We start from the raw sequence: 27,754 nt of genomic DNA on the forward strand, positions 1-27,754 counted from the left end.
GGGCTTCAGAAGTGGTCGGACACGAAAATAGAGATGACGTTTGTGCTTTTTCTATATTTGTGAAATAGGGTTGAAGGGGTGGTCATGGCCTACCAAACCAGTTCGATTTCGCGGTCAGGAGAACAATGTGTGCGCCACGAATACGAATACAGACCAACAAAAGATTTTTTGGCGAAAATGTGGTCATGGCTCATGTGACTCCGCTACCACGCTGTTGTGCTATTAGTATCTCATGTGGCATTCCGTAGGATGACAGGCCATTTCACTTCGCTGAACTGAGCAGCAATGACAAAAAATAGACCTCGGCAAGTTGTCAACGAAGGCTAAGCTCGTGTTAAGATTTTTTAAAGAGTGTGCACGGAACCTAATGTGTATATGATGCGATTGATGCGGGACATCATGAATTAAAAAGTAGCGTCGCATGTCAAACAGCATCAATCTTCCAGCTAGCTTTACAAAGATAATTTTTACATATAGCTAACAAATGCAAAAAGTTGAGGTACCACAAACATGGTTCTAGAAAGGAGAATGATGCTAAAGAAGCATATTGAAAGCAAAGAGATCAAGGTATATATAATCCGGCATCGAACACAACTTTTCAACATTTAAAGGTATATATAAGATGGCATCGTACACAACTTTTCTCCATTCCATTACAGCCAGTCTAGCGAATATCTGAACATCAAACTTAAGGGTGAGTTTATTTGTGCGAGCAAGTTGTTCAAAACTTGGTTTTGAGAACACTCGCACCTCTTGTTTCAACAAATAAAAGAATGAAGACTGCCAACCTGAATACCTTTACAGGTGAGAAGAAAATGGGACGTGCATACAGCGCGTCACAAGCAAAACAACCTGAAATGCATTTGTCTATGTCAAGCAATTCCTCGAATGTCCACGCACGCGGAGCAGCCATCTAACATTTTTCCATGGATCAAAGCGGAATAGGTTGTAGGAGCAACACAGTGACTGGATATTGCCTATTCTAGCATATCAATTTCTTCTACTAATACCCCTTCATATTGGGGAGGTTTTGCGGACACTTTACAGGGCACTCCAGAAAATGCAGAATAGGTTTAAGCGTTGGTAACATCTAAAGCCGATTATTTCAGTCTTCCCTAGATTGAAGCAACTTTAATTTAGCAACATTCGTGTAGCTATTCCAACTATGTAGATCAAAAGCAGTTAACCATATATATATATATATATATATATATATAAACCTCTGTATGTTGGGAACAGAACGTGATCACGATGATTAAGACAATGATATCTGATTTTACACAAACACAAGAAAACACTCCAGGGACCTGGCCGTTTAATATATGTAGATTCTGAGATAGACCATGGGTGATCCCCACCTCTGCGTCCTGCAAGAGGAACTAAACAATCTTCACAGCTCTACGCTTACCACCTGCTCTCCAATTGTGGCCGTACAATAACCATTGAAAGACCACAATTACAAATTGCTTGGCTGTTTAAAGAAGTTTAGGTTCCTCATTCCTGCTTAAATTACACAAATAAGACCCACAGAATTTGTCCACGGAAAAGATAAACAAACTTTGGACTCTGACAAAATCTCTTGATAAAACTACTTGTTTTCTTCCTTATCTGTAGCATCCACTTCTGGCGTTTCCTTCATCTGAAACAAAGGATGACAAATCTGTTTTTTTAAAGAAATAGGCAAACAGGAAGAGGGAAAAGCAAAAAAACTTAAGGTGTGAATGTCCTGAATCCTGAAACTTGTCAAGAACCTCAAAAGTAACTAGAAAGATAAACCTTGTCATAGTAGTGCAGGAAACTCAATTATCATACCAGTCCTCATACCCTGGATCAAGTTTCTTGACACCCAAGTACCAAAATTATTGGCCTAAAAGTGAGGACACCTTTCATCATCTCTTATTCAAATTCAAGGGCGAAGAAAGTTGGAGTTGGAGTTCAGAAGATTGACAAAAACATCCATACCACACCCCCACCCAATAAGAAGAACAAATAAGATAACATGAAGTATTCAAAGTAGACAATCCTTTTGCAAAGAAACAAAAGCAAGCATCGTCTAATAGGAAGTGCCTCCTTGAGAATCACATGCCCATTCATGTTCAACCCAGTCAGTAACACAAGCACATAGAACAGTCAGTGTTCATACTGCAGAATATTAAAGTATCTAAGAGGCTTCATTGATTTGGCAAAAAACTAGAAGATCAAATACTCAAGACTCAAGAGTGTAAGTATGGTTAACATACCGTTAAATTGTTTAAACTGTTCGCAACATCATCTTGCTGTTGTTGCAAAGTATTCCTCAGTTCTTGAAATTCCTGTTTTGTTTGATCTATTATAATTTGTCAAGGCTAACCCAAATTCAAGATCAAATGGCTTTAGTTCTCACCGATTTTAGCTGCTCAACCTCAACAATCAGAGTCTTCTTCAGGTCTGTGAGTTCCTGCACAAGAAAGACAAACACTCCAATTGAGCCATGCGTCCAGGACTCGGCATAAGATAAATACGACAAAAAATGAAATCACAAAAATATTGAAAGAACAAACTAGGAATCAAGCGCAGAGAAAGATCAAGACATGTCAGAAAGCTTTGAGCTTCGAATATAACATAACTGTGGAGATAAATTATGATGTCTACTATGTCTTTATTATTTCATTAGGAAGCCAAGATCCTCGCTAGTTCCCTAGCTACTACAATCTAAATAAGGCCAGAATTTAGCAAGTATATTAACAGCATGGGAGCTCTCATTTAACGAATATTACACTTTTCAAAGGAAGGAACCACCCGAAATCTTCCAACTGACGGATAAGAATATAGTTCTATGGTATCCTCCATCAAAACCTGCAACCTTGCTAAGAAATTCTTCAGCAATCTTGGCACCAATCTAATTCTTTGAAGCTACTTCTTGGACGTTTTTCCCCAAAGTGGTTTCCTCAGAAAAATCATATACTTTTCTTTACCATGAATTATACAAAAATAAATAAAAAGGATTAAAAAATAGGTTTTCCTAGTGCCTTTCTCAGAAGCAGAAAAATTTGCACAAGTTAGAAGAAACCAAAAAGAAACAGGAAAAACACATGCCTGAAACAAACCAAAAAAAAAATTGAATATCACAATTATCGAGATAATAGCATGATACTTTGATAGCATTGCTATTCTGTGATATTATAAATACTGAATCAAGATAATAGTATATTATTTCTGATATCACTGCTATTCTCTGATATTATAACTTCTGAAATTTTCTTTGGATGACATCTCATCCTTGTGCATAGGAAACACAAATTACAACAGACCATCTATTGCCTTTTTATTTAACAAGCATAACTATTTCCGATATTTTTTTATCTTTGACCAAGGAAAAAGGCCCTCAGTCCACAGAAACATGATTTATATTCTAATATGCACCTCCAAGACTCCACAATTGTCTAGGAAGGCAATAGAATTTTGATAGGATTTCACACCACCAATCACATATTTGCCGAATGTGCTAACTATGTATATGATGCCGAAAATAGACCAATTTGAGATCACCCTTCCATTAGAATTAGCAAAAGCAATGTCTCCTTGCATAATATGGATTCCAAACATTCATGATCTTTATGTGAATGAGTCGAATTACTTATCCCTCGGTCTATTAGTGAACCATCTCCCCAGGGATTGTGAAAGATGTTCCACTAGAAATATTCTTGTTATTGCTTCGACTCATATTCCCCAAAAAGTGGATCCCGCTCTAATAGCTCCGAATAAATCAAATACATGCATTAAGATACGAAGGCTTCTTATTCCACAACAACGAAAGCAGTCCTAGAGTGGCTTCACCGACTGGAACACTTAGAGGAGCTCCCGTGTCAATCACTTCCATTCCTCTCGTCAGCCCATCTGTAGCACTCATAGCTACAGCTCTAACTCGATTATTTCCTAATAATTGCTGTACCTCACAAGTCACATTAATTTCCTGACCTGCGATATCTCGACCCTTAACTACCAAAGAGTTGTAAATATTAGGCATCTTCCTCGGGGAAAAAGCTACATCCAGTACTGGACCAATGATTTGAGCGATACGTCCCTGATTTTTTTCCACAAGTGTTGAAACTCCGAGACCAGAAGTAGTAGGATTTGTTCTCATAAAAAACTGAACTATGTCTAAAGTTTTTGCGAATATTACCGAACCGAAAATGTACGATAGCAAGTTGATCGGTTAATTCAATAAGAAATGGGAGTTAGCGCTATTCAGTGCTTTAGGATGAAGAACCCATCCAAGTTTGAGAGTTTGTCTTTTAGATGGGAAACACAACGTCATTCTTCACTCTCAGATTCTTAGAGTTCACAAATATATCCAGAATGGAAATCAACATGTCAATCATTGCAATATTATATCATCCCTTTTTGCTGCTTTTCCATCTATTGAACAGAAATTTCAAAACAAAATACCCGATCATCAATAAATTTTTCAATTACTTAGAATGCCACATTTTTGGAGTAAAACATGTGCTACCCCTATGGCCATGCACGTAACTTACAAAACATAGCCTAGAACTTAAATTTGCAAAAGAATTTTAAATGCTAGTGCCAATCAGAGAAGCTTCTAGAACCGTTTTGGGTTCAAAAGCACAAGATTTCTTTGCCAACATTTTCTCTCTGATCTCACGCACATGAAAATTACGAGATACATACAGAATGGAGATTAACACTTTTGCTTTCAAGATAATTGTCATCCTGCTCAACAACTAGAAAAGCACTTGGACCTTTAGCTGGCAAGCACAAGATTTCTTTGTTCGCACTTCCTTTCTCATCCACATAATTGTCATCGTGCTCTCAATATTATTATTATCGCCATGCTATTCCCTTCTCTTGAAGATTCTTGAAAAGCCATAATGGGTTTTTTTGTGGAATTGGTTCCAGTTACCTAGACCACATCAAGATACAGTTCTCAAATTATTCATTGGGAAACTAAATTAATCAACCTAAAAGATGACAATCAGTCTATTTAACCTAAGATGCATCCACATAACCACCTTTATGTATGTCGCGGACCCCGACAGAATGTGAATTCCAGAGTTATTAGTTGATCCGTTGTGAGGGGCATTTGATCCATTGTTGACCCCTGTTTAGAATTTGCGTAATATAAAATGTTTGAATACTTGTATTGTCGCAAAGAATAGGAGGCAAATGATTTAATTGATTTACCTTCTCTCTGGACTAAATGTTATATGTATCGTACGATACACACAGTCACACACATATCATATGATACGTACAATACCCTTACAATACACGATACGCTCGTGTATCGTAAGCGTATCGCCTGGATCGTACGATATGGGCGACACACTCCCGTAACATACGATACGGCGAAAAAGGCAAAAAAGGGGCCCGACAGCCCCTTGTTGCATTATGTTTTTAAGTTTAAAGTTTTAAACACTCCTCTTTATTCCTTTTCTTGTTTCAAAAGATTCCAAGAGACGTGGGAGGGAGAGATTTTGTCTATTTTCATCAAAAATCACTGAGGATTCATCGATTTGGGAGAGCCTACTAGGCTGTGAAAAAATTTTCTCGTAGTGAGAATGGTGGGAAGCTTGGAGAAAGAGGGTTTTTTGGTTGTTAAGATTCTATAAAATTTTCAAGTTTAAAATTGTGATGGATGCTTACTATGTTATTTTGAATTTCTGATTTCTTATCTTTGAGTGTGTTGTTGACATACATGAATGTTCCTTATGTATGATGATTTTTTTTTTATATTGAATACATTTTTCTTGACTTTTACTGATTTCTGTTTATTTTCTGGATTTTTTATGATTTTTTCTCTTTTTTTTTAATTTTAATATGTTTTTCAATTAAAAAAAATAATTTTACGATATGCTACCCGATGTTTGTGATAAGTTATGATATGGCGTATAGGTCGGCCCTACCGATACGCGTTACACTACAGCTTTTACAACGGTTTGCCCTGAGTACTCTTGTCCGAAGCAATTCCACCTACAATTTTCATATATCAGAATAAAACAAACGCATTCCACCTCTCTCCATGTTGAAGCAAAACATACAAATGAGAGTGAAACAATGGCTTAGCAAACATACAAATGAAATCATCCAAATTCAAAATGAACTCCAAATTCTGTCATTTTCACCAACTCTTAAGTGTACCTACGTGGTCCTTCTTTATGAGTTTTTCTAGTCGATCTAGCTCCCAAAGAAGGAAGACATCATACGCTTTGTCTTCGACTAGATCCTACGGAAACAAAAACTGGGCATTCCTAACATTCCCAAACATCGCCATTTCTAACTTGTGATGACAAAGAGCTAAACGATCACAGATCATAGAAATAAGACAAGCAGTTCACTTCATCAAAGTACGCATTACGCAGGGCGAATGTGCTTAACCTTCAAACAGGTAACAAAAAATTTGTAGCATTTACAATCTAAGTGGAAATTGAGAGTGAAACATAAAAACTCACCTCCCGGTAGGTTTTAACTTGTGTGTCGAGCTTCGACCTCCAATCCTGCAAATCCTGGATGCCACCACAAAATAAGCTTTTCCAAGTTGGGAGGAAGAGGAGAAAGGGAAATCCAAATAGGGGCTTCCTCGACAGTCTCCGAGCAACGATTAATGAGATGGAAACTTTATACCTTTTTTAAACCTTGAATCCGACCCAACAGATCCGCCTTTGACTCCTTCAGCTCCTTAATGGGAAAAATAATGAAGGTAACGGAGAGAAAACTCGATTGTATAAAGTGAAAAAGCAAAAAGGCACGAATGGGCGAGGCATACCGCTATCCTTGAGGTAAGAGGCGCCAAATTCTCCTTCTGCTAAATGGGGAACAAAGAATGAGCATTAAAGTAAAACTTAAGAAGGCAAAACAGCAACAAGAAGTTGGAACTAAAACATTAGTGTTCTTCACACACCCATCTGCGGAACTGGAAGAATTAGGGTTTCAGAGAGACACAGAGAGAGAAAGAGAGATGATGGCGGTGGTGGAGTTACCGAAGAATTAGGGTTTCACAGGGAGAGAGAGAGAGAGAGAGACATGATGGTGGCGGTGGATTTACCGAAGAGGAGGAAGGAGCCGATACAGAAGGAGGTGCCGCGGAAGCATCTGTCTCCGCCATTGGGGATGAATCCATCAGACGCCGGGGCGAGAGAGAGAGAGAGGTGAACCAGAGTAAGGGACTGCTAAGTAAGCTCAGAACAGGTTCCCGGTTATGCATTCACCTATTACTCCTCGTTCAAATTAATAAATAAACAACTAAATAGTTGGGTCGTGAAATCACGAGGATGGCGCGAGGACGACACTTCAAAATTGGAGAAGGCCTTTACATTGCAGATGGCAACGGCATTACAATTCTGAATCCGCGTATGGTGTGTCACAAACTATGTGAAGTGCAGGTCCTAAGCGGCTGCTTTATTCAAGGCCAAACTTTTGCAAGACTAAAAGTTCTGACCTGAAAAGCAGTCTTCTTATTGTTAATGTCAGCATCCAAGCATGTTGCGTATTGATCAATATGTATCTTTTCGTATTGAATTGCTTGTATCGTGTTATTTTCTATTTTTAAAATTAAGAAATAATATAAATCATTAAGTTGATTTATATTAAAAATAAGAACATATAAACGCGTATGGGCAAAAGACTAATACCGCACCGACAGAATTAAGAAGTAAAAACTAATATAGGTTGATGGGCACCGACAGAATTAAGAAGTAAAAACTAATATAGGCTCGTGTACAATTATTTTGTTGAACCTACAATTGAAAGTAGTTGTCAACTGCATGGGGATAGTCCTAGCTATGCAGTGTTCGTAATGCCACCAACTCCAAGATTGAGAGAATTTTTAGTTGATTTCTATAGAGTGGCCCTAACCAGTGGCACTGTCGACTTCACCTTGTTTGTTGTAGACTTTAACCTTGTTTGTTGAGCCAACCTCTGTACAAGAGGGGTGGAGCTGGGCCCATGAAAACCAGTATGATCATCCTAAGGTTCGTTCCTCCTCCTCGCATTTAGGAGGTACTTGGCTTCACCGTCTTTGGACCTGCAAACCGGAAGCCTAAGCTTGGAAAGGGGGAATAAAAGAGTTGAGATCTGATCAGCATAGTTGGTGTTGGTGTTTGGCAGGCAGAACTGGAGATGGCGTTCTTCTTCTTTCCCTTATAAATGGTGCAGAATTAGAATTAGAAGTAGGTGTTCCGATTGGTTGGTCGACTCAATCCACCACCACATCATGAGCTATGATTTCTTGCGCACCATAACCTGAGATGTCGGTCTTGGATTCAACAATACATACACCCTCTTTAATTTGTTCTACACCCAAGGATGAAGAAGACGCAGTTATGTGAGGCAAGAAAAGCTTTGACTGTCGAAAGAGCTGATATCATCAGAGGGATAAATGCTTAGTTCTGATAGAAAGAATTTAGTGTGAAATTATGATGATATTCCTCGGCCAAAGTGAACTGCATTTCTTATCTCAACCATCAGGCTGAAGAAGGAGTGGGGCTGCCTCCGACTTGGCAGATGCTGACCTTGTAGGAACCAAGCGGAGTCCATCCCCCATTTTTTTTTTTTCCTGCATGCACCGTCGGCTCCATAGGCAACTTTGAGGAATTAAGTTAATTTAGTGCAAGAAAAAGAAAAAAAAAAGAGAGGCCAGCATCTGCCAGGTTTGGGGCTGTGATTGGTTCTACGTCAAGTTAAAGGAAGTAATTACAACTTTAATTTTCGAAGCGTGGAACAAAAAAAGTAAAAGATTCGGGCAGTTTATATGGCAAATCAAAGCACACTTTTTATTATTAGTATTTCTTCCATTGATTTCCGTCTTTGTCTTTCATTCATATTAGAGAAACATAAGCATAGTGAGGTGAGGTCCACGCAAACTACAACTAAACCGACAGTAGGTGGACTCACAACAATCACAGAGACCATCGCTTTATTCGCTTACTATACGACAAACAGATATAGGATGCATGCATTGCAACCAGCAGCGTCGTGGGGAGAGCGAACTAATTGCTAGGTAGAGGAGCACGTCGCCGATCGATCTAGTGGTGATGTAGATAGGATCGTGCTATCTCGCCGTTGCCACCTTTGGGTAAGAAGCCGCCGGGCACATGCTCATCGCCGGTGGAGTAGATGACCCTCAGGGTTTCGGCGGCGGTGCGCGCGTAGGAGAGCGAGTTCACGTCCGCGGAGAGGATATTGCCGCAAGTCTTGTTCTCCGAGCCAAGCTCGAGCGGGACGATCAGGCCCTCATCCTTGATGCCGCAACCGCCGAGGCAGTTCCTCAGGATGGAGATGTGATTCGTGAACTCCGCCACCGTGATGTTGTAGGGCTCGACCTTTTCCTCCTTCATTTGGTACAGCAGCCCTCGGTCTATGGCGTCCTGCCCCGCTTCCACGCCTAAGAGCCCGCTCACCAGCTGACCAATGTTTTCCAGCAAATATAAATGAGTTCAATTTATTTCTGTTTTCACAGAGAAGGAGAGATGATTTATGGTTGAAAGATCAAGAGCGAGAGCTATGCATGCATAGCCACTCCAAAGATCAAGCAACCGAATTATATGTAGATATATAAAGAGCCACATGTGTGTGTTCAAGTACCCAATAAATTTCTCTTATTTAGATATTGGTTGATGCCATTTTTTTATATATATATATTGATATATCAAATGCCTCTCGGTGAGTGGCTGTCTTACCCGATGGGACCAGTAACCCAAGAGGTTGGGGTCGGTGCCCACGTAAGCGGTGAGTCCCATGTAAGGCAACCAGTAAGTGGCGATTAGGAAATTGACGGTGTTGGCGTAAGGATCAAATGGAGGGTTGAGTTCGCGCCCGAGTGCCACGTTCGTTATGTGCGCAAAATTCTTTACGCTCAGATCCATTAATGGCCGAGGGAACGGACCAACCGTCTCCGTAATCACCCTGAAATTGAAATCAAGAAGCAACAGAAAAGGAACAACATTTAATTAAGCGTCTATATCTATCATGCGAATGCGATCAAAGGGGAAGGAGAGAGAGACCTAATGTGAGCTATCTCCTGATAGCAGAACTGTTCAATGATGTCCTCGACGAGAGGGTTGAGGTTGGCCTTCATGGCGCCGATGCTTGGGGGTCCCCCCATGACCAGTTCTGGTGCAAGCACGTCCAGCCCATGGCCCAAAGCACCATAGCAGAAGAAGGCTGCCTCGAGGTGCTCCAAGTTAAGAGCGAACTGAATCCTTGGCAGGTCGCTGGGGTACACCGGCAGCCTGTCTGCAGGTGGTGCAGGCATGCAAGTAGAGCTCGATACGTTTTGCAGGCCGGAGAGAGGCATGAGGAGAGCGGAAAGGATGGAGATCAGAAGGAAGAAGGACGGTACAGCCATTTTCTTCACAAGGGCCGGGGGACGATGTCGATGAGTGCAGTCTTAAGCTGATGGCCGGGCCATATTTATAGGAAGAGAACGCACCATTCTCACCAATCCACCGACTAAATTATGCTTACGGGTGTAGGTGCAATGCCCTTACCCAGATTCAATGGAAAGTCGAGCCAAGAACTGCTCTTCCAACATCAGCAATGGAATTGGAATTGAAATTGAAATTGAAAGAAAAAAAAAAAAAAAGGAAAGAAACAGAGAGAGAGAGAGAGAGAGAGGGACGTAGACTGTAGACAGCCTCCTGCTCAACTACCTCTACTACAGCCATACGTCATGTCATGCACGTTACAAGACGTGCAGACGGAGCTTGTCGCAGCAGCTCCTGTCCATGAACAGAGGAACCTTGCTTGTGAGGTAAGAAAGCTTCATCTGGGGTCCGCAGTTGTTGTCGAAGGCTAAATTACTTAAAGGATTTTGGCTTTTCTCGCTCCCCAAGGAAACCCCAAGTTTAGCAGGCCCTCCAAGAGGCAGACCTCAACTATTGGGAGGGACGGCTTTGAGAGAGAGAGAGAGGGAGAGAGCTTGAGGATACATCTGAAGGAGAGAAGATTTGTGTAAAATGGAGGGGAAAATCACATATGCAATGTGTCTGCACCAAGTAAGTTTCTGGTAACGCAAAGGTAAAATCCATTTTGGCTAGAAATCGGAGCGCTATAATTTTGTTTCTATATATATGCAGGCTTTGCCTTACAGCGACTGGTTAGGCATCTGTCTACGCTTGCCCGGAACCTAATGGCCATATGGGAAGAAGTTTGCGGGTAGATGGAAGAAGGGGGGGGGAGTAGTAGGTCGCATGGCAAATCGCATGGGTAGTTGGAATTGGCAAAGCGTGAGGCCTTCAGCATATTCTACTTTCGAATTGTTGCTCGGGCTTCGTAATTTACAAGATCGAAGCCTGTGGCATTAGCTTGGTTTAGCTATCCTTATGTCTTTTCCTTCTCTCCAGTCGTCAGCCTAGATAAATAGCTTAATTGCAGAATTATTCCCAGGGTCGTCTTGTGTTTTTTTGGCGTGGGGAGCAAATTTTTTTTTTTTTCACGGCAGGTTTATTGTAGCTTTCAAAACTCCTCTCACAACGGCCAAATTAAACTTTTTTTTTAAAAAAAAAATTCTTTTAAATGTCGGGGACCCTAAGGGACCCCACTGGCTCCACCTAGAAGAACCTAACCTGTAGGTAAGATACAGAATTACAAACCTTCATGAAACTGCCATTCGTGCCGTAAAAACTGGCCTTAAAAGTGCTTAGAAAAATGAGAGTGAATCAATTATTAAGCTTAAATGATGATTAGACTTGTAAATAAAAAGCTGCCTCATCCATGTCCTTGTATTCCCTTAGGATTAATTGTAACGCTCAGGCCTAAATGTTTTGCTTGCGTGCAATTTCTGGATACTTGATGCCTTGCGTTTCGCTATCTTCTTTTCGACTTAACCCTTTATTTCTAATGTTAGGTGACGCAGTACCCTTTTATTACGGTGGTTGACAAAGTACTGAAACGGAAATAGCCAACGCCGTTCAATGGCGCCGAAAAGGACTAATTAGTTGAATACACACCATACAGGTGTCCTCTCTCTCAATGGCTCAACAAATGCATCAATTTCTTGCAATCGATCTTTGTTTAAAAACAAAGTCTGCTATTTTTATAAAAAAAAAAAAAAAAAAAACCCTCAAGGAACATAACATAGGACTGACTGGAGTGACCTTGGACTGACTACCCCGCATTTCCCATGACCCTTTGGGTTGGAGCATGTTATGATATACCCAGGCCCTGACATATTATCATTTATACCCAGACCCTAACAAAATCCTAAACTAAACTTTGAGGTTGTGTTTGATAACCTCAAATCTTACATCCGAGGCCGCATAAAAGTGTGTGTTTTAAGAGACCTGAAGATCTCAGTACTCAGTAGCATGAATTTTAAATATCTGTTATTCGTTAAAAACCATAAATTTAACGTTGAATGAAGAAGAAGTCTGTCTGACCTTAAATCCATAGATCTCACATCACCACAAATCTCAAATCTACAATGAAACAAACAGGTCTTAAAAAAAGAGGCAGTCTCAACCCGACGTTTTTCTCAAAAAGACCTATCACAAAGCATTTGGTTCGGATCGTGACAGAAAAATATCTAGTGCCATGGGGCCATTATTTTGATATGCATTTTGGCTTGCACAGATGACGCATCCTGGTCAAAATTGGATATCAACCCGGATCTATGCATAATAGTCTCCAAAAATTCGGCAAAGCCTACGGAAGGCTTAAAGCTCAGCGCTTCCAAAGTAGGGCTTGACATTTAAGTTTCTGTTACATGACAGCCTGCCAAGCCTGTTCTGGCTTCAAAACTTGGTGTGAGCAGAGTCGAACAAGAAGACTCGATGGCCAAAGTCTCGACATTCAGGAACTAGCATCATTCCATGGTGGAGTATCTTCTTGCGGAAAACTTGCAAAATGAAAATTTTGTGATACCTTTTAACCTTTTCTTTTTTTGTTTTTTCTAGAGGACAAATCCCAGGAACACCATCGGAAGATACAGTTAAACAAGCATCCCTGAACACCCATCTGTTTCATTTTCCCTATATATAACATCACATACAAACTCTGAACCAGCCACAAACAACCGGAACCTAATTTGGGAACTTGCTTCCCACGTTTCTAAAGGTTGCTAGTTAACAGGGTAAATGCTTCTGCATTCGTATAAAAGAACATGCGTACCAATATGTTGCTAGGACTTTATTTGGTAGGCCCAAAAACTTCCCGGACTTTGGTAGAATGCCATCTTCATCTCTGTTGAAGCATGGGAATAAGAATCTGCTTTGTAGTCTAAGCCCTCGGAGAATACTAATTGGTACACTTGAAACCTTGACACACAGAAACCCACACTATGAGTACCAGAAGCAAGAGGATTCCCAAGATAACCAGCTTTATTTTCATGTTCTCGAACCACATTTTACGTCGAATTTGCACTCCTTGTTTCTGAAATCTTTGTGCCTGAAGTAGTTGTAAATGAGATACCAATCAGAAAATAAGGAAAGCAGCTAAAGAGTGATTCATCTAAATGAAAAAATGTGAAAAAGAATAACCTGTGACCGTAGATTTTCCGTCTTCTCAGATAGCACATCAAGCTTCTCTTGCCTGTCCATAACCTGAAATCGTTCTTAAAGTTACTGTCATTGAATATTTTCATTGTAGTATGAGAAACTATCGACAACCAAAAAAGCTTTCCATCATATGCAGAGACAATAAGCTTCAGTGTTCAAGATGTAGATAGGTTACATGACACATGTTGATTGAGAATATTCCAAAGTGCAAGTACATATAGCTCAAAAGTTTTTTTTTATCCATTCTGTATCTATATGTGAATAATTCGGATTAGATTTCAGAAAGTACGGTGCAATCTTTACCAAGCACTCACAGTCCACTCTACAGTCTCTAGAAGAGATTACTATAGCACCTGAATAAGCCCAAGATGAGTTATCCAAGGAATCAGAAAAGAAGCTGGAGCATTCACTGCATTGTGCAGCCAAACTGTTTTTAACATAACCTTCAAATTTGGAACCATTTGTACAAATACTTAAAGATTCTGTTCAGCTTAAAGTAACCACTTTTATTTTCAGGAGTACTTGGTATACAAGCCAATTATTTGAGTGGTTGAATTTAGAAGCTAATCCAGAAACAAGACTTTCTGAGACTTACCAGATAGAAGAGAATGTGCCGTTGACAGTTCAATAGATGGCACTTTTCTGAGAGATGTGGTTGCAGAAAAATGATTATGTGATATTGAATTAACATGACAAGAAATTCCATGATCTAAATGGTTCTCTTCTCTATGATTCTTTATTCTCTGTCAAAAGCAAAACTATTGTATTTATAAAAGGAAGACAAAACATGCACTTAGTGAAAAATGAAGACTATCTTTTTTTCTTTTTTTTATTATAAAATAAATGAAGCTTATGGAGCAGTATATGCTAGGAGCTGGAACAAGACTACTCAGGAGAAAAATAATTAACCATCTAACATTGCAAATACGTGTATATTATATGCTATCTAACATCACAAAGCTGCAGCACTTTATTTGTGTACCTTCCACAATTGTGGAAGCCTGCTAGGAGAATTTCAGAATAGAGAAACTAATCTCACTGAACTGTGCAAACACCAAAGAGTACCTTATCTATGTTCTCCATCATAATGTTTTTAACTTCAGATACTTGACCCTTAACTTTCACAAGTTTTGCAATCTCCTCAGCATGATCAATTACATACTGCATGTTCTCTTTCATTATTGGGCTGCCAACATAATGCAATATCTACGTTAGTCGCGGACAACATGAATGAAGAAACACCTCATTTGGGAACGTGAATTGGTTTATGAAAACCATACCCAAATTCTTTGTTTAGACTTTTTGCTATGGCGGTATCAGCTTTCCCACCTCCATATCTCTTCTTAAACTCTGCCTTTATGCGCTCCAGAAAAGCTATGGACAATTGTTTTCCAGCAGATTCTTTTGCAACAACACAATATGCTGCAAAAATCAATAATAAAACAAATTATTGCAGAATGTGAAGTTAGGTTGCTTTTATCTTTCATCTTCTGAATTGTATCAAGTCAATTCTGATTTGAGCAAAGAAACCAAATTTGTTACTGTATCATGTCCACAACAGTTGATATTTCTGTAGCTGAGTTTCACAAATTTTCCTTATGAAAAATTGAAGCCATACTATTATTTATGGTTTACTCCTACTTATTTGGTGTGAACGAAGCATGTGAATGTACAGAAAAAGAACCCAGGCTTATTAGAGGAACATTTAGGGGTCAACAAGAAAGGCAAATAATTTATCAGGTTCACAAGAAAAAGGGAACAAACCTACTCCACAGTCAACCTACTATAAGAGAGCTATGAACAAATACACTTACTGCAATTGATGAAGTCCATAAGTTCATGGAGAAAAGGGATAATTCAACTACAGGCTAATTCTGAACTTTAAAATATCAAATTACCCCACAAAGGGCACACCTAGTAAATTTGAAAGGTAAAACCCATGCCTATACGCTAATCCCAGATCCCAGTAGGTCTGAGCTCCTTCAACGTGGCCCGTCTGCACAATTTCAGCAACCTGACCATCACAACTTTTCAAACAACTCACCAGAACCAAGAATGTCATGCCCCATTGAACTTGACAAATGACATTTTATACTTGTTGAAGGCTCAGTGCTAAAATCATGATATAATGGAAACGGTGCATTACCTAAAGATAGACAATCAGAGATAGAGGGGGCAAAATAACTTATTAATTTCTGAACACATTTACATGGCACGATGGTTTCCTCGGCTGAAGCCCCAAGTGCTTGGAGGCGATCAACATGCACACGTGACTGTTTCATGTCTAGCTAATCCACTTCTTTTACTTATCGGCTTAAATGCTGAAACATCCACTTCACAAGAGCTAGAGAAAAACAACTACCTAGCCTACTCTGAAGGTTCAACTCATATCCAGCAGAGATCCTTCTGTAAATTTGTACCAATACGAACAGAAAAAGGTGGCCCTAATTATTTACAAATTACAAGATCAACTGGATGCATTTGGAGGAGATCATAGACAGGCACATGATTTTTGGTGCGAGGTGTGTCCCCCAAATAGATCTACAAACTCATTGGTAGGCCAAATTTTGACTTAACTGTAGTAGCCTAGCATGTACCAGGAACAGAACATGTCAGTTTACCAGTAAGATACAAACAGACGTTATCAGTTCAGCAATATAAATATTTCAACATTTCAGGTAAACCTTGACAATCATTGTCCTTTAAACTGAAATACTTCATCCAGGAAGAAATGCTTATATTTTCTTGATTAAAATACTGAAATATTTAGTATTTTTCCATTTTCAGTTGAGGAAAAAAAATGAAAGCATTATTCAAAGCATCAAATGAAGTAGGGTGCAGTAACAGGGGACCGTGGCTTAATTCACGGAATACACCAGCCATACAATACAGAGAAATGCAAGTAGAAAAACCTCTAGCCACATGAGTAAAACTTTATTAGCAAATGTTACATGGTAGACATCTGAATATAGTCTGCCATGTCCCATGAAGAATAAAAGATCACGAATCCATGCCTACAGACTATAGAGCATTGCTTCCCCAAATGCAGAAGTTCGTCTGAACTGCAATGTCTGTTGATGTTTGAACTGTACATGAACCTCAAGCAGTTTGAAAAATGCATCGGTTCCTAATTGACAATTCCTTGTAGGATCATAACAAGCTTAAACATGCTTAGTAAAATCACTCTGTTTCATATCTTGGCTTTATTTCTTTTGTTGTTGACTGACTACTTCTATTGTACTGTTTGCATAGAATTCTTGTAATTCTATAGTCAATGCACAGGATTTGGTACATTTGGAAGTTCACCTGTATGCTACCATTGAACTATGCAGTATGCTGACCTTGCCATGAATTTATACAAAGGAAGACGGCGGCCATTTCTGGAAGCTGATTAGATGCGGTGGAACATAGGACAGTAATAGTGCTTTCTTCCACATTGTGGTAGAGGGAGACAAAACAAAAAGTCTGACGAAAAATATCCTAAACAAGCAACGTGCAGCCTCTACGTAGTTTGGCAATACAAAGAATTCCATTTCTTGCAACGTAGGCCTTCAAGAGGTTGCAATTACCGAGCACTTCCTCTGTTTTTACAAGTGTGAAAACAGATTTGAAGTTGGTGTAATTTAGAAGTCTTAGTTTCCTCGCGGAGAATGGTAGAAGTTTTATTAAAACTCAGGATCCTAATGTGAACGAAACCCCAGGCGGTCCATTACCGGGTTAAAAATATTGTCTTACAAAACTCTATGGCACCTTGAATAAAAATGTTGGCTCAAAAGTTCTCGGTTCATAGACCTCACATCACACGCCTCTTAAACTAGAAACGTCCTTTTGGTAAGAAAATCAAAATAACCTGCGACATGTAATGGAGGAAAGAAGAAACGTAGAAAGATGTATCGACAATGCAATTTTACAAATTGGGCAGACAATTTTGCTGCAGTCGTTAACGGATCGACTCCTAATTTCTGAACTACGACTAACCACCAGAAGGTTTCCTAGTCATACTAAAGAACAGCATCTCAATGTCCACCAACCAAAAGAAACTAACACTCATTGTAGCTCCTGAACGAGGTCGCATAACCAGCATAAGTAGAAAGAATCGAAGCCTGAGTCGGCAAACCTACATTCTCACATAATCCATCTGAACAAACAGAACAAATTACAAGCAAACACATTGGGAAAACCCATTTGAAGCCGGCAAACACCAAAAACGGAATCGACGATCAATCACATCTCGAAACCCCGCTTCAAGAGAATGGTCTCTAGGGAGAATGTCTACGGAAGAGAACAATGCCCACTAAAACAAAAGGAGTTGTCAGGAGTTACCGTAACCATCTTCGACGATGAAATTGAAGGTATGGTGATCACAGTTGAAAGTGAACTTGCTGTTGGAAGACGGGATCTTCTGCAGACACTGAGAGGCAATGGCAGGAAAGTTGCCGGTGAACTCCGTGTACTCAGCCAGAATCATCGTCCCTCTCGCCACAAAGCTGAAGATGAACGACTCCTGAACCATCGTTTCCTCCCCACCACTCACCTCCCCAAAGCCCACCAAGAATTGCTCAGTGAGAAGATTCAAGAGACTTAACAAGGAAATGAGAATGAAGGGGGCAGATCTCTTCCGATCACACACCAGCAACGTGAGACAGCAAGAAGGAGCTAAGAACGGCTAGTCAGCCAGTGTCATCAGGGATTCCTCTCTATTCCTCCCTTTCTTTCTTTCTCTCTCTCTGAGCGGCGCATTTCGGCTCCTATTTTATTCTTTCCAGATTCCGTCTCCCAGGTGTCATCAAGGTCGTCCGTATGAACGCGTGAAGGGTCATCATGACCGTTGCGATGAAATCTTTTGTTACAATTTCGAGTGATCCAACGGTCAAGATGAGTCCGGCCAATTGTTTAGTGGGTGCAACGCCTATGATCAATTTTTTTCTGTTGCGGCTTTACGTGGATGTCAAGTATAGAGGCTACAGACTTGAGGACGCTGATGCGGATCACTGGGGTTTGGGCCACTTTTTCTCAATCGACAAGAAGATAGGTCCGAGGGAAAGAAGAGAAACTCAGTCGTGTCAACTCCCAACTTCGAGTGCTTGCTAATCAAGGAATTTGATTATCAATTTGATGGGTAATCATATGCTTTAGTTTTCCTTTTAATAAGATTTGCGCTTGAGTTGTTCTAGAATTTTTTTTTTAAGTAGGCCAAATCAAGGGTCTGTTTTTCTAAATAAAAGAGCAAAAAAAACAAAACAAAATTTTAAAGATAATGTGCAAAAAACTGAACCAAATATTGACGTCATGCCTTGCTGAGCAGGTATACTTGAAGCCTGGAGTTTAGCTTTTGGAGCTTACATTCTTTACCAAAACGTGAAGTCATGTAGACCAAAAAAACCAAAAGAACAAGACGGATATTTGGACTCATTTCTAGAAGCCACTAGCAATCTTTGTGGATTTGAGAGTTAAGACCCGATTGCTACAAGACAAGACTCCAACGTGGTTGCTTCATAGGCTTAGTGGTTGTTGTTGGAGTTTGTACTATCCACATGCATCCTGTATAGGTAGGTGGTGGTTTAGATAGGATACTTGTGGTGCTTGACCTAGAACTAAGACGATCTCTTTCAAAATATCTCTCCACACAACCTGTTTTGGTGGGATGTACATTCTTTTTAGGCACATTTGGACGAGCAGACGCTCATAACATCTAAATCTCTTTTTCTTTTTCTTTTTTTCCTCTTTTTTGTCACACCCTATGTTGTGTTTGTTTCTCCGTGGATACCAGATCTATAGTGATTTGAGATCCTAGAGATCGAACCCCTCCCCCCATTCCAATTTTAAATCTATATATTTTTTTAGTGTAGTATGGATTTCATATCTATATTATTGAGATCTTTAATTTGTTTGTTTAAATTGAAGATATGTCAAAACACGACCTTTTTCTGCAGCATGGCATCTAACACAACCATAGAGTGGCAATGAGTCCATTTTAAATGTGGTTGAACGGAAGAAGCAATTGAATGGAGAGTACAGGGTAGATACAAAATGCCCCTTTGCTCGACTTGGCTCAAGCAGAAACCAAACAAAGTTTTCACTGTTTATTCTTCTTCATCGATCAGTTTCACTTTTTCATTTAATCGTGTGCTTTCTCTCTCCTCGTTCTCTTCATCTCCAGGGAAAGGCGCCAACGCTCGTCCCAGCTGTGGCGCCAGTGTTTCTTTCTCTGTTCTTTCTCCTACTCTGCCGCTTTGCACGGCGCGCTAGAGCACCTGTTTTCTGGCGCTGTTGAAAGTAGCCGCCATTGGTAGGCTAATTCATTAGCGCTAAAACACCGCCAGTCATTTCTGTGTTGAGTTTTACTCTGCTGGTCACGCCTTCTGTCCATCAAAACTTTAAGTGTTCTTCCTTTCTCTTGCTTTAGAGGTCCAAGGTAGATTCAAAACTTAAGTGAAATTAAGGTTACTCTCTTCAACTAGAAAGTAGCAGGGCACTAATAATATCATTTTAAAATTTAAGGGGCACACACACCTGCCTTTGGCTGTGCTTTCACCAGCCCACCTTAGAGAGAGAGAGAGAGCACAGATTAAGTCATCAGCAAACGTATCAGCAAATAGTTATTTTATCTTAATTCGATGAAGCATATCCGGAGAAGTGGTCTTGCCATGTACACCATAGTCGCCAACCCAATCCCCTTTTCTTAAAATTGTTATCCCGCTTCCAATTTTTCTTTCCACCATTTCGGCAATAGTAAAAATGCAATAACTAGTAACCATGATCTAATTAACACTTACGCTATTGCATGCCATGGTACAAATTAAGATCTAAAGCAAAACCAGGTGACTTGGCAAATTTTGTTCCCCAAGGTTGTTTCATGTCCTCTCAGTGACAACACCTAAGGGACAAGTAATGCCACTGGTATTATGTATCCCCAGAGGCAGATGCTTATGTAATATTTAATCTTATCAGCGACCTCACACTAGCTACGCGCTTCTTTCTTGTGTTCACGAGAAACCGTTGAGGTTCCTTTCACCGGCGGCCGCGGGACACCCTACTCTGCAAGCCGACACCCTTTTCATTTTGGGTCTTGGACACCTTCTCACCTAGCTAGAATGAAGAGGTTCGTCAAGGTAAATGGATATGTCCTTTGGGTTGAGTAGATTCTTGGTGTTGTACGTGAAGCCAAACCAAGAAATGCGACAGAACTGCGATTTTTGGTTAATAATGCCCATCAGATGCATGCAGGTAGCATAGCATGCCCTTAACCAGTGGCCCAGCTTCCAATAATGTTTCATAAAGAATATAATGCCGGTTGATTGATTGATTTTTGTTTTGCTGCTTCAGGTCCAACGACTTCGTTCTACATGGACCAGACGACAAGAAGCAATTTACCTAACCAGGCACTGCTATGAGTGCCATGTATTTAATTACTGTGGAAAAAATGGACACAGTACTAGAATGTCCTTATTTTTGCTACGGTGCACATAGGTCCCTCTGCCTCTAATCGGAAGTACATGATCACTTCCCTAGCCCCCAAAGTACACCTACGATTTGGCATCGTCCCAAGAAGAATCTGTCCTGTGATATAAGATGGGAGCCAACTCTGGCGCCACCTCATTCATCACAGTTCCAACCAGTCAAAGAAATGAATCCAGAAGAATTATGGCAGTTAGTTCTTTCAGAAACCGGCCATCGGAGATTCAATCGGACACAGGACAATAACTAGTCTGTGGACTCTTGCGCTTTGTCTCGTTTACTGATCATCATTGCTGATTGTCCTACAAGTTGGCACCGTTAGGACACTTCTATCTCCTCTCCTCTGCAGGTAGCATCAACAGAAGAGGAAAGGAAATGATTTGAACCGCCTGAAGCTCCTGTTCTATAAAAGAGCGGAGAAGGTGAAAGTGATACCATGGAACTACAACGTGACTGGACAAGACCAATGTAAGACCCGTGACACGAACCCAGATGATTAGGCCGCCCAGCGAATGAGCTCGTAAGGTGAAACATAGATAGCACCATACATTCCCAGTTGATGTTGCATGGGTTATAAGTAAACTGGGAAAACAAATTGCAGGAACGTAATTAGTACAGTTATGGTGGTGTTCTCATCTCACACGCACACGCAGTGACTTGATCCCCTCTGCAAATGCACTTCTCTTCGTGGTTCAAAGTTGTAATCGACATCTTAGAACAAGTGCCACTATCGAATTATGTGTTTGACTAAGCATTTTTCACTTGATCTGACCTCCTGATCATGGAAATGACAGTGAGATATTGCTTTAACTCATAAACCATGAGCAACTTCCCTAAATAGATTCAGTCAAAGATTGGGTTCCTCAAATAAATGTATCTGGATACGCTCCTTAAAATAAGTAGTGAGGGGTAAACCATCATTTTGTAGCGGCATTGGCAAGCAAAGTTGAGGAATTGGTTTTATGCGCCTCTTTTTGCCTCCTGGATGTAATTGGTACTCCTCCTTACTTTGTTGCTCACTCATGTTTTTCCTACCGAAAGGATTTTTTTTTTTTTTTAAACCTTCTTCCTGTTCCTTGCATGATTAATCTTCTGTCCGCTGAACTCTCGAGAGCTATTTCATCTGTGCCTACTGAACACTTTACGATCGTTGGGCCACTTCGATAGGGTAAATAAACTTCGCTGGATTAGTATGACACTTGTCCAACCATGATCTTGGAAAAGTTGACTGCCGAGATGCCTCACTGGGGCCTATATTTCTTTATGATGCTGTCCGCCAGTACTGCATGCAGGGCCGCAGGTACTGTAGCTGCAATGAACTTGACTCCACCATCTTAATAGTGGCTTTTTTGAGTGTGGAGAATATTGCTCATGTATCCACTTAATGCAATTTCCTTTTCTTTTTTTTGGGGGTATTAAGAAGTGGCGGAAAGAACAGAACAGAAATCATGTATCACTTCCTTCCTTCAAAAAGGCCTTACTTTTTCTTGTATTGTCACTGAATCCTATATATGGATGAGCAGATGCGTCGTAAATGATTTATTTAGTTAGAAACGAGAAAATTAAACGAGTACTGACTTGCTACCAGCCTACCACATATTGTATTTCCATCAACAAAACACTCAATCCTCACAATGAACATTAAAAGGCTGAAACATTGTTGGATACCCTTCAAATATGCCAGATTCATCAGGGTTGAGTTTGTGGGCATTAGATGCAGTAGTGCTCCCCATGAAATGCGGGACCTGAGCTGAAACCTAACAGGGGGACATGTGCCCTTCATGCGCCCTATGACACCGCCATACCACCATATAATGGATGACAGCCGAAAGATAAGAATTGGCCCCATACATATGATGCGGTATGTACAGAATTGTTCCCGGCCGGTGAGCTGCAGAAAAGGTCCTACCATTGGCAAACAAACACATATGTCACAATAATTGTGGATATTTTCATCACAAATATTTGTTCACTTCAACTCTGAATAGATCAAAAACACCAACGAAAGATCATGAACGCTTTGGAATACTTATTATATATTCTGTAGAAACCTGCTACAAGGCCAATGCGATCAAAACCTTCGCTGTAAGTTCCGCTAATCTGTATAATGATTTCTTCCTATATTATAATAAGTGACAATATTTTCTCAAATTTTAATAATGCATAGAAAGACAACATCCGCAGTAGTGTGTTTCCTTCCTATTGCTGCTGATAAGCCGATCGAAATTAAGAATGCGTGCCAATGTTGTAGTAAATCGATGACATTTTTCCACTCAATTATGCTCCTTTTATAAGAATACTTTACTTGGCCAAAAAATAAGATGCATGGCTAGCTAGCTACCTGCTGTGACTGCCAGGAAAATACATACAGTGATCATGTGGAAATCAAAGCTGTGACATGTTCCTATCTTTCTTCGGATTTCTCAAGAATTTCTGACCTACGTACGTACGTGCCATAAAAAGAGGAATGTCCGTCCTATGCCATTAATTTATTATCCAGTCACCTGGCATTTCAGACAATTAACATCATAACATGGACCAGGACCAACCTATGCCCTTCACGAGCTTGTTGCTATAGCAGTCATGTAAACTGCATGTGCATGAAATGAGTGGCTCTGAATTCTGACGGTGTTTTACATTACTAACCTACAGCACCGCGCGTCCTAACCATTTCAATTCTGCACACATTCCAAAAGATGTATCTGTTTGCATTGTTTCATTTATATATTGAACCACATGAAGTCGATCCCATACCACTCATTTCCTACAAAAAGTTAGAAGAATTTATATTTAACCCTATTTTTCCACTAAAAATCGTCTACCTACGTACTGTGATTTAAGCACATAGAGTGAAACAAAACGGAATCTGGTGACTGCATCGAGTCCGGTGTGACTTGATCCAACAGATGGACAGGTAAAAATTTTGGAATGGGTGTCAAGTACTTTTAGGGTCTGAATGACAGCGGCATAAGAGAATCGTTCTCTCGTACTTAATGCAGAGTAGAGAAGTACTTTCCCCTGCCGCTTTCTACTCCATTCATTCATCTGTCGAATTTTGTGACCAATTACTTTCAAGACTGCAGATAAGACCGCCCTTGACCGGACGTCTTCTGGTGGTTACAAGACCAAAGCTTGCTAACAAGATGCAGTCGCAGTATGATTGAAAAGAGAGAGGGATTGATGTGAAAGAGATTGAGAAGGGGAGAGTGTAACTTCTTACTCCTGCCGGCTATATTGTAGTTGTAGCTGGCTATATTGTAGTTGTAGCTAGCTATATCTTGTGCACGAATCAAAGAGTAGGACATGCGTTATAGTTCTGGTGTAAAGCTTGGAATTTGAAACCCCATTCACTTTCGTGAGCTAATTGTCTATTTCTGTCGTCTATGAACTTGATCGCTTTAGTATTAGCTAGGTTTTGATCTGTTTGGCTCATAGACATGACCGACACTGACATGAAGAATAAGCTGATCCTTGGTCGGAAACCAGTAATGCGGGTTACAAGGGTCATGAAAAAGTAAGGACAAAGAAAGAAAAAGCCGGAGAATATTACAGCACAGAGGAATGTCAAATACATCTTTTCTTTGTTGGAGTTTATAAATATCAGCAACCGTCGTTCACTAAACTTACAAGGAATAAAAAGCAAACAAAAAAGTCTGTTTCTTTTTAAGTAAAGGGGCCGGGAATACAGTCGCGAGGAATCTAAGGATGTTCCTGCTCTTTTGGTTATTTTCTATTTCTATCTCCTAGATGAGAATATATATAACCAGCTTGAAATAGTAAAATAATGGAAGAACCAATCATTTGAAGCGGAAAAGCTTAATTCCAAACTGAAGCATAAACATGGAGGGGAAAGCCGGAAAGGAAAGATGGGCAAAGGAAAGTTACTTTGGTATGCCCTAACTAACATTTGCTTTCTCTTCTCATGAGGTGAGGGTGTGGTCAGCAGTCTGAGTGGATGAGTGATGGAAAACCGAACTCTTCTACAGCATTGCTTTGCTGGTCCAATATGGGACGGAACGGACTACTCAATGTGAATACGCTGACTCCATCTGCGCCAGATGCTCACGATATCGGAAGTCTTGGAACTTTTTGAATAGATTGGTAAAAGTGGGCAACACCCAAAGAGTGATGTAGGAACAGACGAATAACTTTTTTATATCAGCAAGTATGTTGACCGACCTGTTACCCGCAATTTACAGAAATCAAAAAGCGGTTCTGTTCGGTAAGAAAAACCTAACTTGCGACTAGGAGGCCCTGTTACGACTATTCCATGTCCTTGAGAGGGAGGAATTCACACTTCACAGATAATACTATACATAGGCAAAGTAAATATGAAACTCGTATGGACTGATTACAAATATGTTTTTGTCAGTTTAATTGACAATATAATTGTTATTAAGGTGCGACATGTAAAGGTAATTTTTACAATGTATTAGTTATCACGACATTTTGTAAACCATCAATTAATATAGTTTTTGTGTTTGCTTATTGAATATATGTGTTTGTACGTGTGTGTGAGGATGCTACGCACACCCCCATTACAAGGAGCCGCAGTTATTTAATCTACAACATAAATAAATAATGGAAAAAACAAAAATCGTGAACTCTCATGCACCTACATACATAGACACGCTTTAGTTATATTATGCACAATATTTAATTTGATGGACCCTGCATGCTATAATTAAGTTGATTTGTTGGAAATGGATGTTGCAAATTAAAAGAATATGTTCGGACTTAGAACCTCTCCCAAATTAATTAATTGCTCTCCGTCTCTTTCTTTCTCGGGGTTGATGTAGAGAAGCGCGATCCCCGTTATAAGTTGAAGGTGAAGGATGCGCGGCCATCAGAAGAGTGAGTAGTTGGACGTATGGTCATATTTAATTTGTAATTGCATGGGTTAATATTTGCATATTTAATTGTGGAATTGATACTCTTCGTGTTGGGAACTTTATGCTTTGAATGGGAAGTGCCATGGGATACAACCATGTAATATTTGGCAGAGCATATGAACTATGGTTTTTAAACAATATCAATAAGCGCATGTCGCGAGTTTGTCATAGGTAGACATGGCTTTATGACCTAAGCAATCAATTTTCTTTATGTAAAATTCCCTTTTCACTCGGTACTTGCTTATATTATGTATCCTTGAAGGTATAAATACCCTTGATAACGACCATCATTAAGAGGAATATTCCGGGCTCGAACTCTTCACAACTCGTATTGGGATTCCGTCCCTCTATAAATATATGAAAGCGCGAATGTGGGTGTTCATGTGTTAGAGATAGAGATGGAGAAGTGGGATTAATTTTTGGGATTTATAGATGATTTTATTTTTATTAATATGTATGTGACAGGGGAGAGATTCTTCACACACTACATTCTCATCCGGTGGCTGCCTTTCCCTCAACCAAATTCTAGCCTTCAACTTTTTATTGGGAAGGAATCCAAATAATTGGGGGTCAGATGTTGAAAGCCATCGGCTGGGGAGTCACCTGGCATGCATGCAGCGATTACTGCACAAAGGTAACAACATGTTTGGCATGAATCCAAACTAATTAACGAGAGATAAAAAAAAATGATGGGTAGAGCATCTAGAAATTAATAGAACCGGTGAATGCAACTTGATTCGATCCTGGACCCATGCCACGTGAACTTCATCCCGACCCAGCGTCCATCCTTGTGGTGCTCTCAGTTGGGGGGATGGGTGGTCCAGGTTGAGTGGGGGCAGGAATTTTGACGCCCAGAAAAGTAGCTACTGTTGATGGGGGAGGGAGTTGCCTTGATTGGTATGGTCTCTGTCACCGGCCCTCTTGGCATGGAGAAAGAGCAACAGGAAAGGGGAAATCATGCCATCCATGCAGGGTGACACATATGGATGCTCCAAATATGTTCACCAGATGCACCACCTTTCTTTCACTAAGAAGTGCTTGATGTTTTGTATCTTATCTTTGGAGACGTCGAAGTGGAATTGGACCGCTGCCAACTTTAGAGAGATGGTTTTCGATGTTCTGCTGAGGTTCGATGGTTACGTGATGTGCAGTTGGTATCCGCAGAAAGTTAAGAGGGGAGAGTTAATGTTACTGTAAGTAAACATTAAAACAGTGCTGCCCTGGGAATGCTTTTCTGTCTCGTTTCAAAAGGAAGAGGGTTCTTGTCCGGGTCTCTTGGTTTCCCAAGAAATCTGAGCATCCCAATCCATGGGAGTTCAAATTTGATGATCCAAACATGTTCAAGCAAGCTCCGATAGTTCAATAAATATCACTTGGATGCGGATGCCCTCTCCCGGATATTTGTAGGGCCCAAAAAAGCCTGCCACGTGACTGGTCGCCATCCCCTCCCCTTCCCTTGCATAAGACAGAGCCCATGATTTGGATCTCATCCACGGGCGGAAATGCCCGATTAATTGTCAACGCATACGACGCCCCAATTAATTGCGATGAGGGGAGAGTGATCGATCCTCTTCCAAACTTGCTGGCTCAATCTTCTTCTTCTTATTAGCTGAAATAATACGCGGGAACATGAACTTACCTCCTCACATCATACACTTGTACTTGCTCACAGAGACCCAACCGATTGATCAGAGAAGCGAATAATTTGGCATTTTCGTGGTTTTGGATTGGACCCAGTTGGTTTGGCACGGTACAGTCAGTAGCCACAAGGCACGTCAGTAAAGAAAGAACATTAATCAATCCCATTTTTTTAAAGTAAATCATCCGCTTTTTTTTTTTTTAATTTCGACGATGGCCGTCTTTCACGTGTATATAAGTCCCTTCCCCCCTTCGTCTTTCCATCGCATCCCA

The 27,754-nt window shown here is 40.3% G+C and overlaps 3 protein-coding genes across 6 annotated transcripts; all 3 read right to left on the minus strand.

The window, feature by feature from the left end:
- Positions 1 to 1,168: 1,168 nt before the first annotated feature.
- Positions 1,169 to 7,374, minus strand: LOC116261801 (uncharacterized). Of its 4 annotated transcripts, none has more exons than XM_031640671.2 (7): positions 7,046 to 7,374; positions 6,767 to 6,805; positions 6,625 to 6,669; positions 6,453 to 6,506; positions 2,384 to 2,437; positions 2,241 to 2,312; positions 1,169 to 1,639 (listed from the first exon to the last, which is right to left on the minus strand). In XM_031640671.2, the coding sequence occupies exons 1-7, from the start codon at positions 7,202 to 7,204 to the stop codon at positions 1,589 to 1,591; spliced, it is 474 nt and encodes a 157-aa protein (XP_031496531.1). In that variant the 5' UTR covers positions 7,205 to 7,374; the 3' UTR covers positions 1,169 to 1,588. The 4 variants fall into 4 exon arrangements, with proteins under 4 accessions (XP_031496531.1, XP_031496529.1, XP_031496533.1 ...); XM_031640669.2 differs by having other exon boundaries at positions 6,625 to 6,678; positions 7,046 to 7,371; XM_031640673.2 differs by having other exon boundaries at positions 6,767 to 6,802; positions 7,046 to 7,368.
- Positions 7,375 to 8,743: 1,369 nt separating this feature from the next.
- Positions 8,744 to 10,512, minus strand: LOC116262938 (desiccation-related protein PCC13-62-like). The gene is made up of 3 exons (XM_031642479.2): positions 10,002 to 10,512; positions 9,678 to 9,903; positions 8,744 to 9,401 (listed from the first exon to the last, which is right to left on the minus strand). The coding sequence occupies exons 1-3, from the start codon at positions 10,343 to 10,345 to the stop codon at positions 9,024 to 9,026; spliced, it is 948 nt and encodes a 315-aa protein (XP_031498339.1). The 5' UTR covers positions 10,346 to 10,512; the 3' UTR covers positions 8,744 to 9,023.
- Positions 10,513 to 12,928: 2,416 nt separating this feature from the next.
- Positions 12,929 to 18,225, minus strand: LOC116261792 (vesicle-associated membrane protein 724-like). The gene is made up of 5 exons (XM_031640648.2): positions 17,817 to 18,225; positions 14,774 to 14,915; positions 14,559 to 14,679; positions 13,476 to 13,538; positions 12,929 to 13,383 (listed from the first exon to the last, which is right to left on the minus strand). The coding sequence occupies exons 1-5, from the start codon at positions 18,004 to 18,006 to the stop codon at positions 13,234 to 13,236; spliced, it is 666 nt and encodes a 221-aa protein (XP_031496508.1). The 5' UTR covers positions 18,007 to 18,225; the 3' UTR covers positions 12,929 to 13,233.
- Between the last annotated feature and the right edge of the window lie 9,529 nt (positions 18,226 to 27,754).

Source organism: Nymphaea colorata, chromosome 10 (assembly GCF_008831285.2).
Source record: "Nymphaea colorata isolate Beijing-Zhang1983 chromosome 10, ASM883128v2, whole genome shotgun sequence".
Taxonomy (NCBI): Eukaryota; Viridiplantae; Streptophyta; class Magnoliopsida; order Nymphaeales; family Nymphaeaceae; genus Nymphaea; species Nymphaea colorata.

Coding starts and splice junctions, on each gene's coding strand:
- LOC116262938 (XM_031642479.2), bottom strand. CDS start 10,345: ATGGCTGTACCGTCCTTCTTCCTTCTGATCTCCATCCTTTCCGCTCTC. Junction 9,904..10,001: donor CAGGAGATAGCTCACATTAG/GTCTCTCTCTCC, acceptor TTTCAATTTCAG/GGTGATTACGGAGACGGTTG. Junction 9,402..9,677: donor TGGGTTACTGGTCCCATCGG/GTAAGACAGCCA, acceptor AACATTGGTCAG/CTGGTGAGCGGGCTCTTAGG.
- LOC116261801 (XM_031640669.2), bottom strand. CDS start 7,204: ATGCATAACCGGGAACCTGTTCTGAGCTTACTTAGCAGTCCCTTACTC. Junction 6,507..6,624: donor GGATTCAAGGTTTAAAAAAG/GTATAAAGTTTC, acceptor GGTGGCATCCAG/GATTTGCAGGATTGGAGGTC. Junction 2,313..2,383: donor AGGTTGAGCAGCTAAAATCG/GTGAGAACTAAA, acceptor CAAACAAAACAG/GAATTTCAAGAACTGAGGAA.
- LOC116261792 (XM_031640648.2), bottom strand. CDS start 18,006: ATGGTTCAGGAGTCGTTCATCTTCAGCTTTGTGGCGAGAGGGACGATG. Junction 14,916..17,816: donor CATCGTCGAAGATGGTTACG/GTAACTCCTGAC, acceptor TGATTTTTGCAG/CATATTGTGTTGTTGCAAAA. Junction 13,384..13,475: donor CGGAAAATCTACGGTCACAG/GTTATTCTTTTT, acceptor CAACTACTTCAG/GCACAAAGATTTCAGAAACA.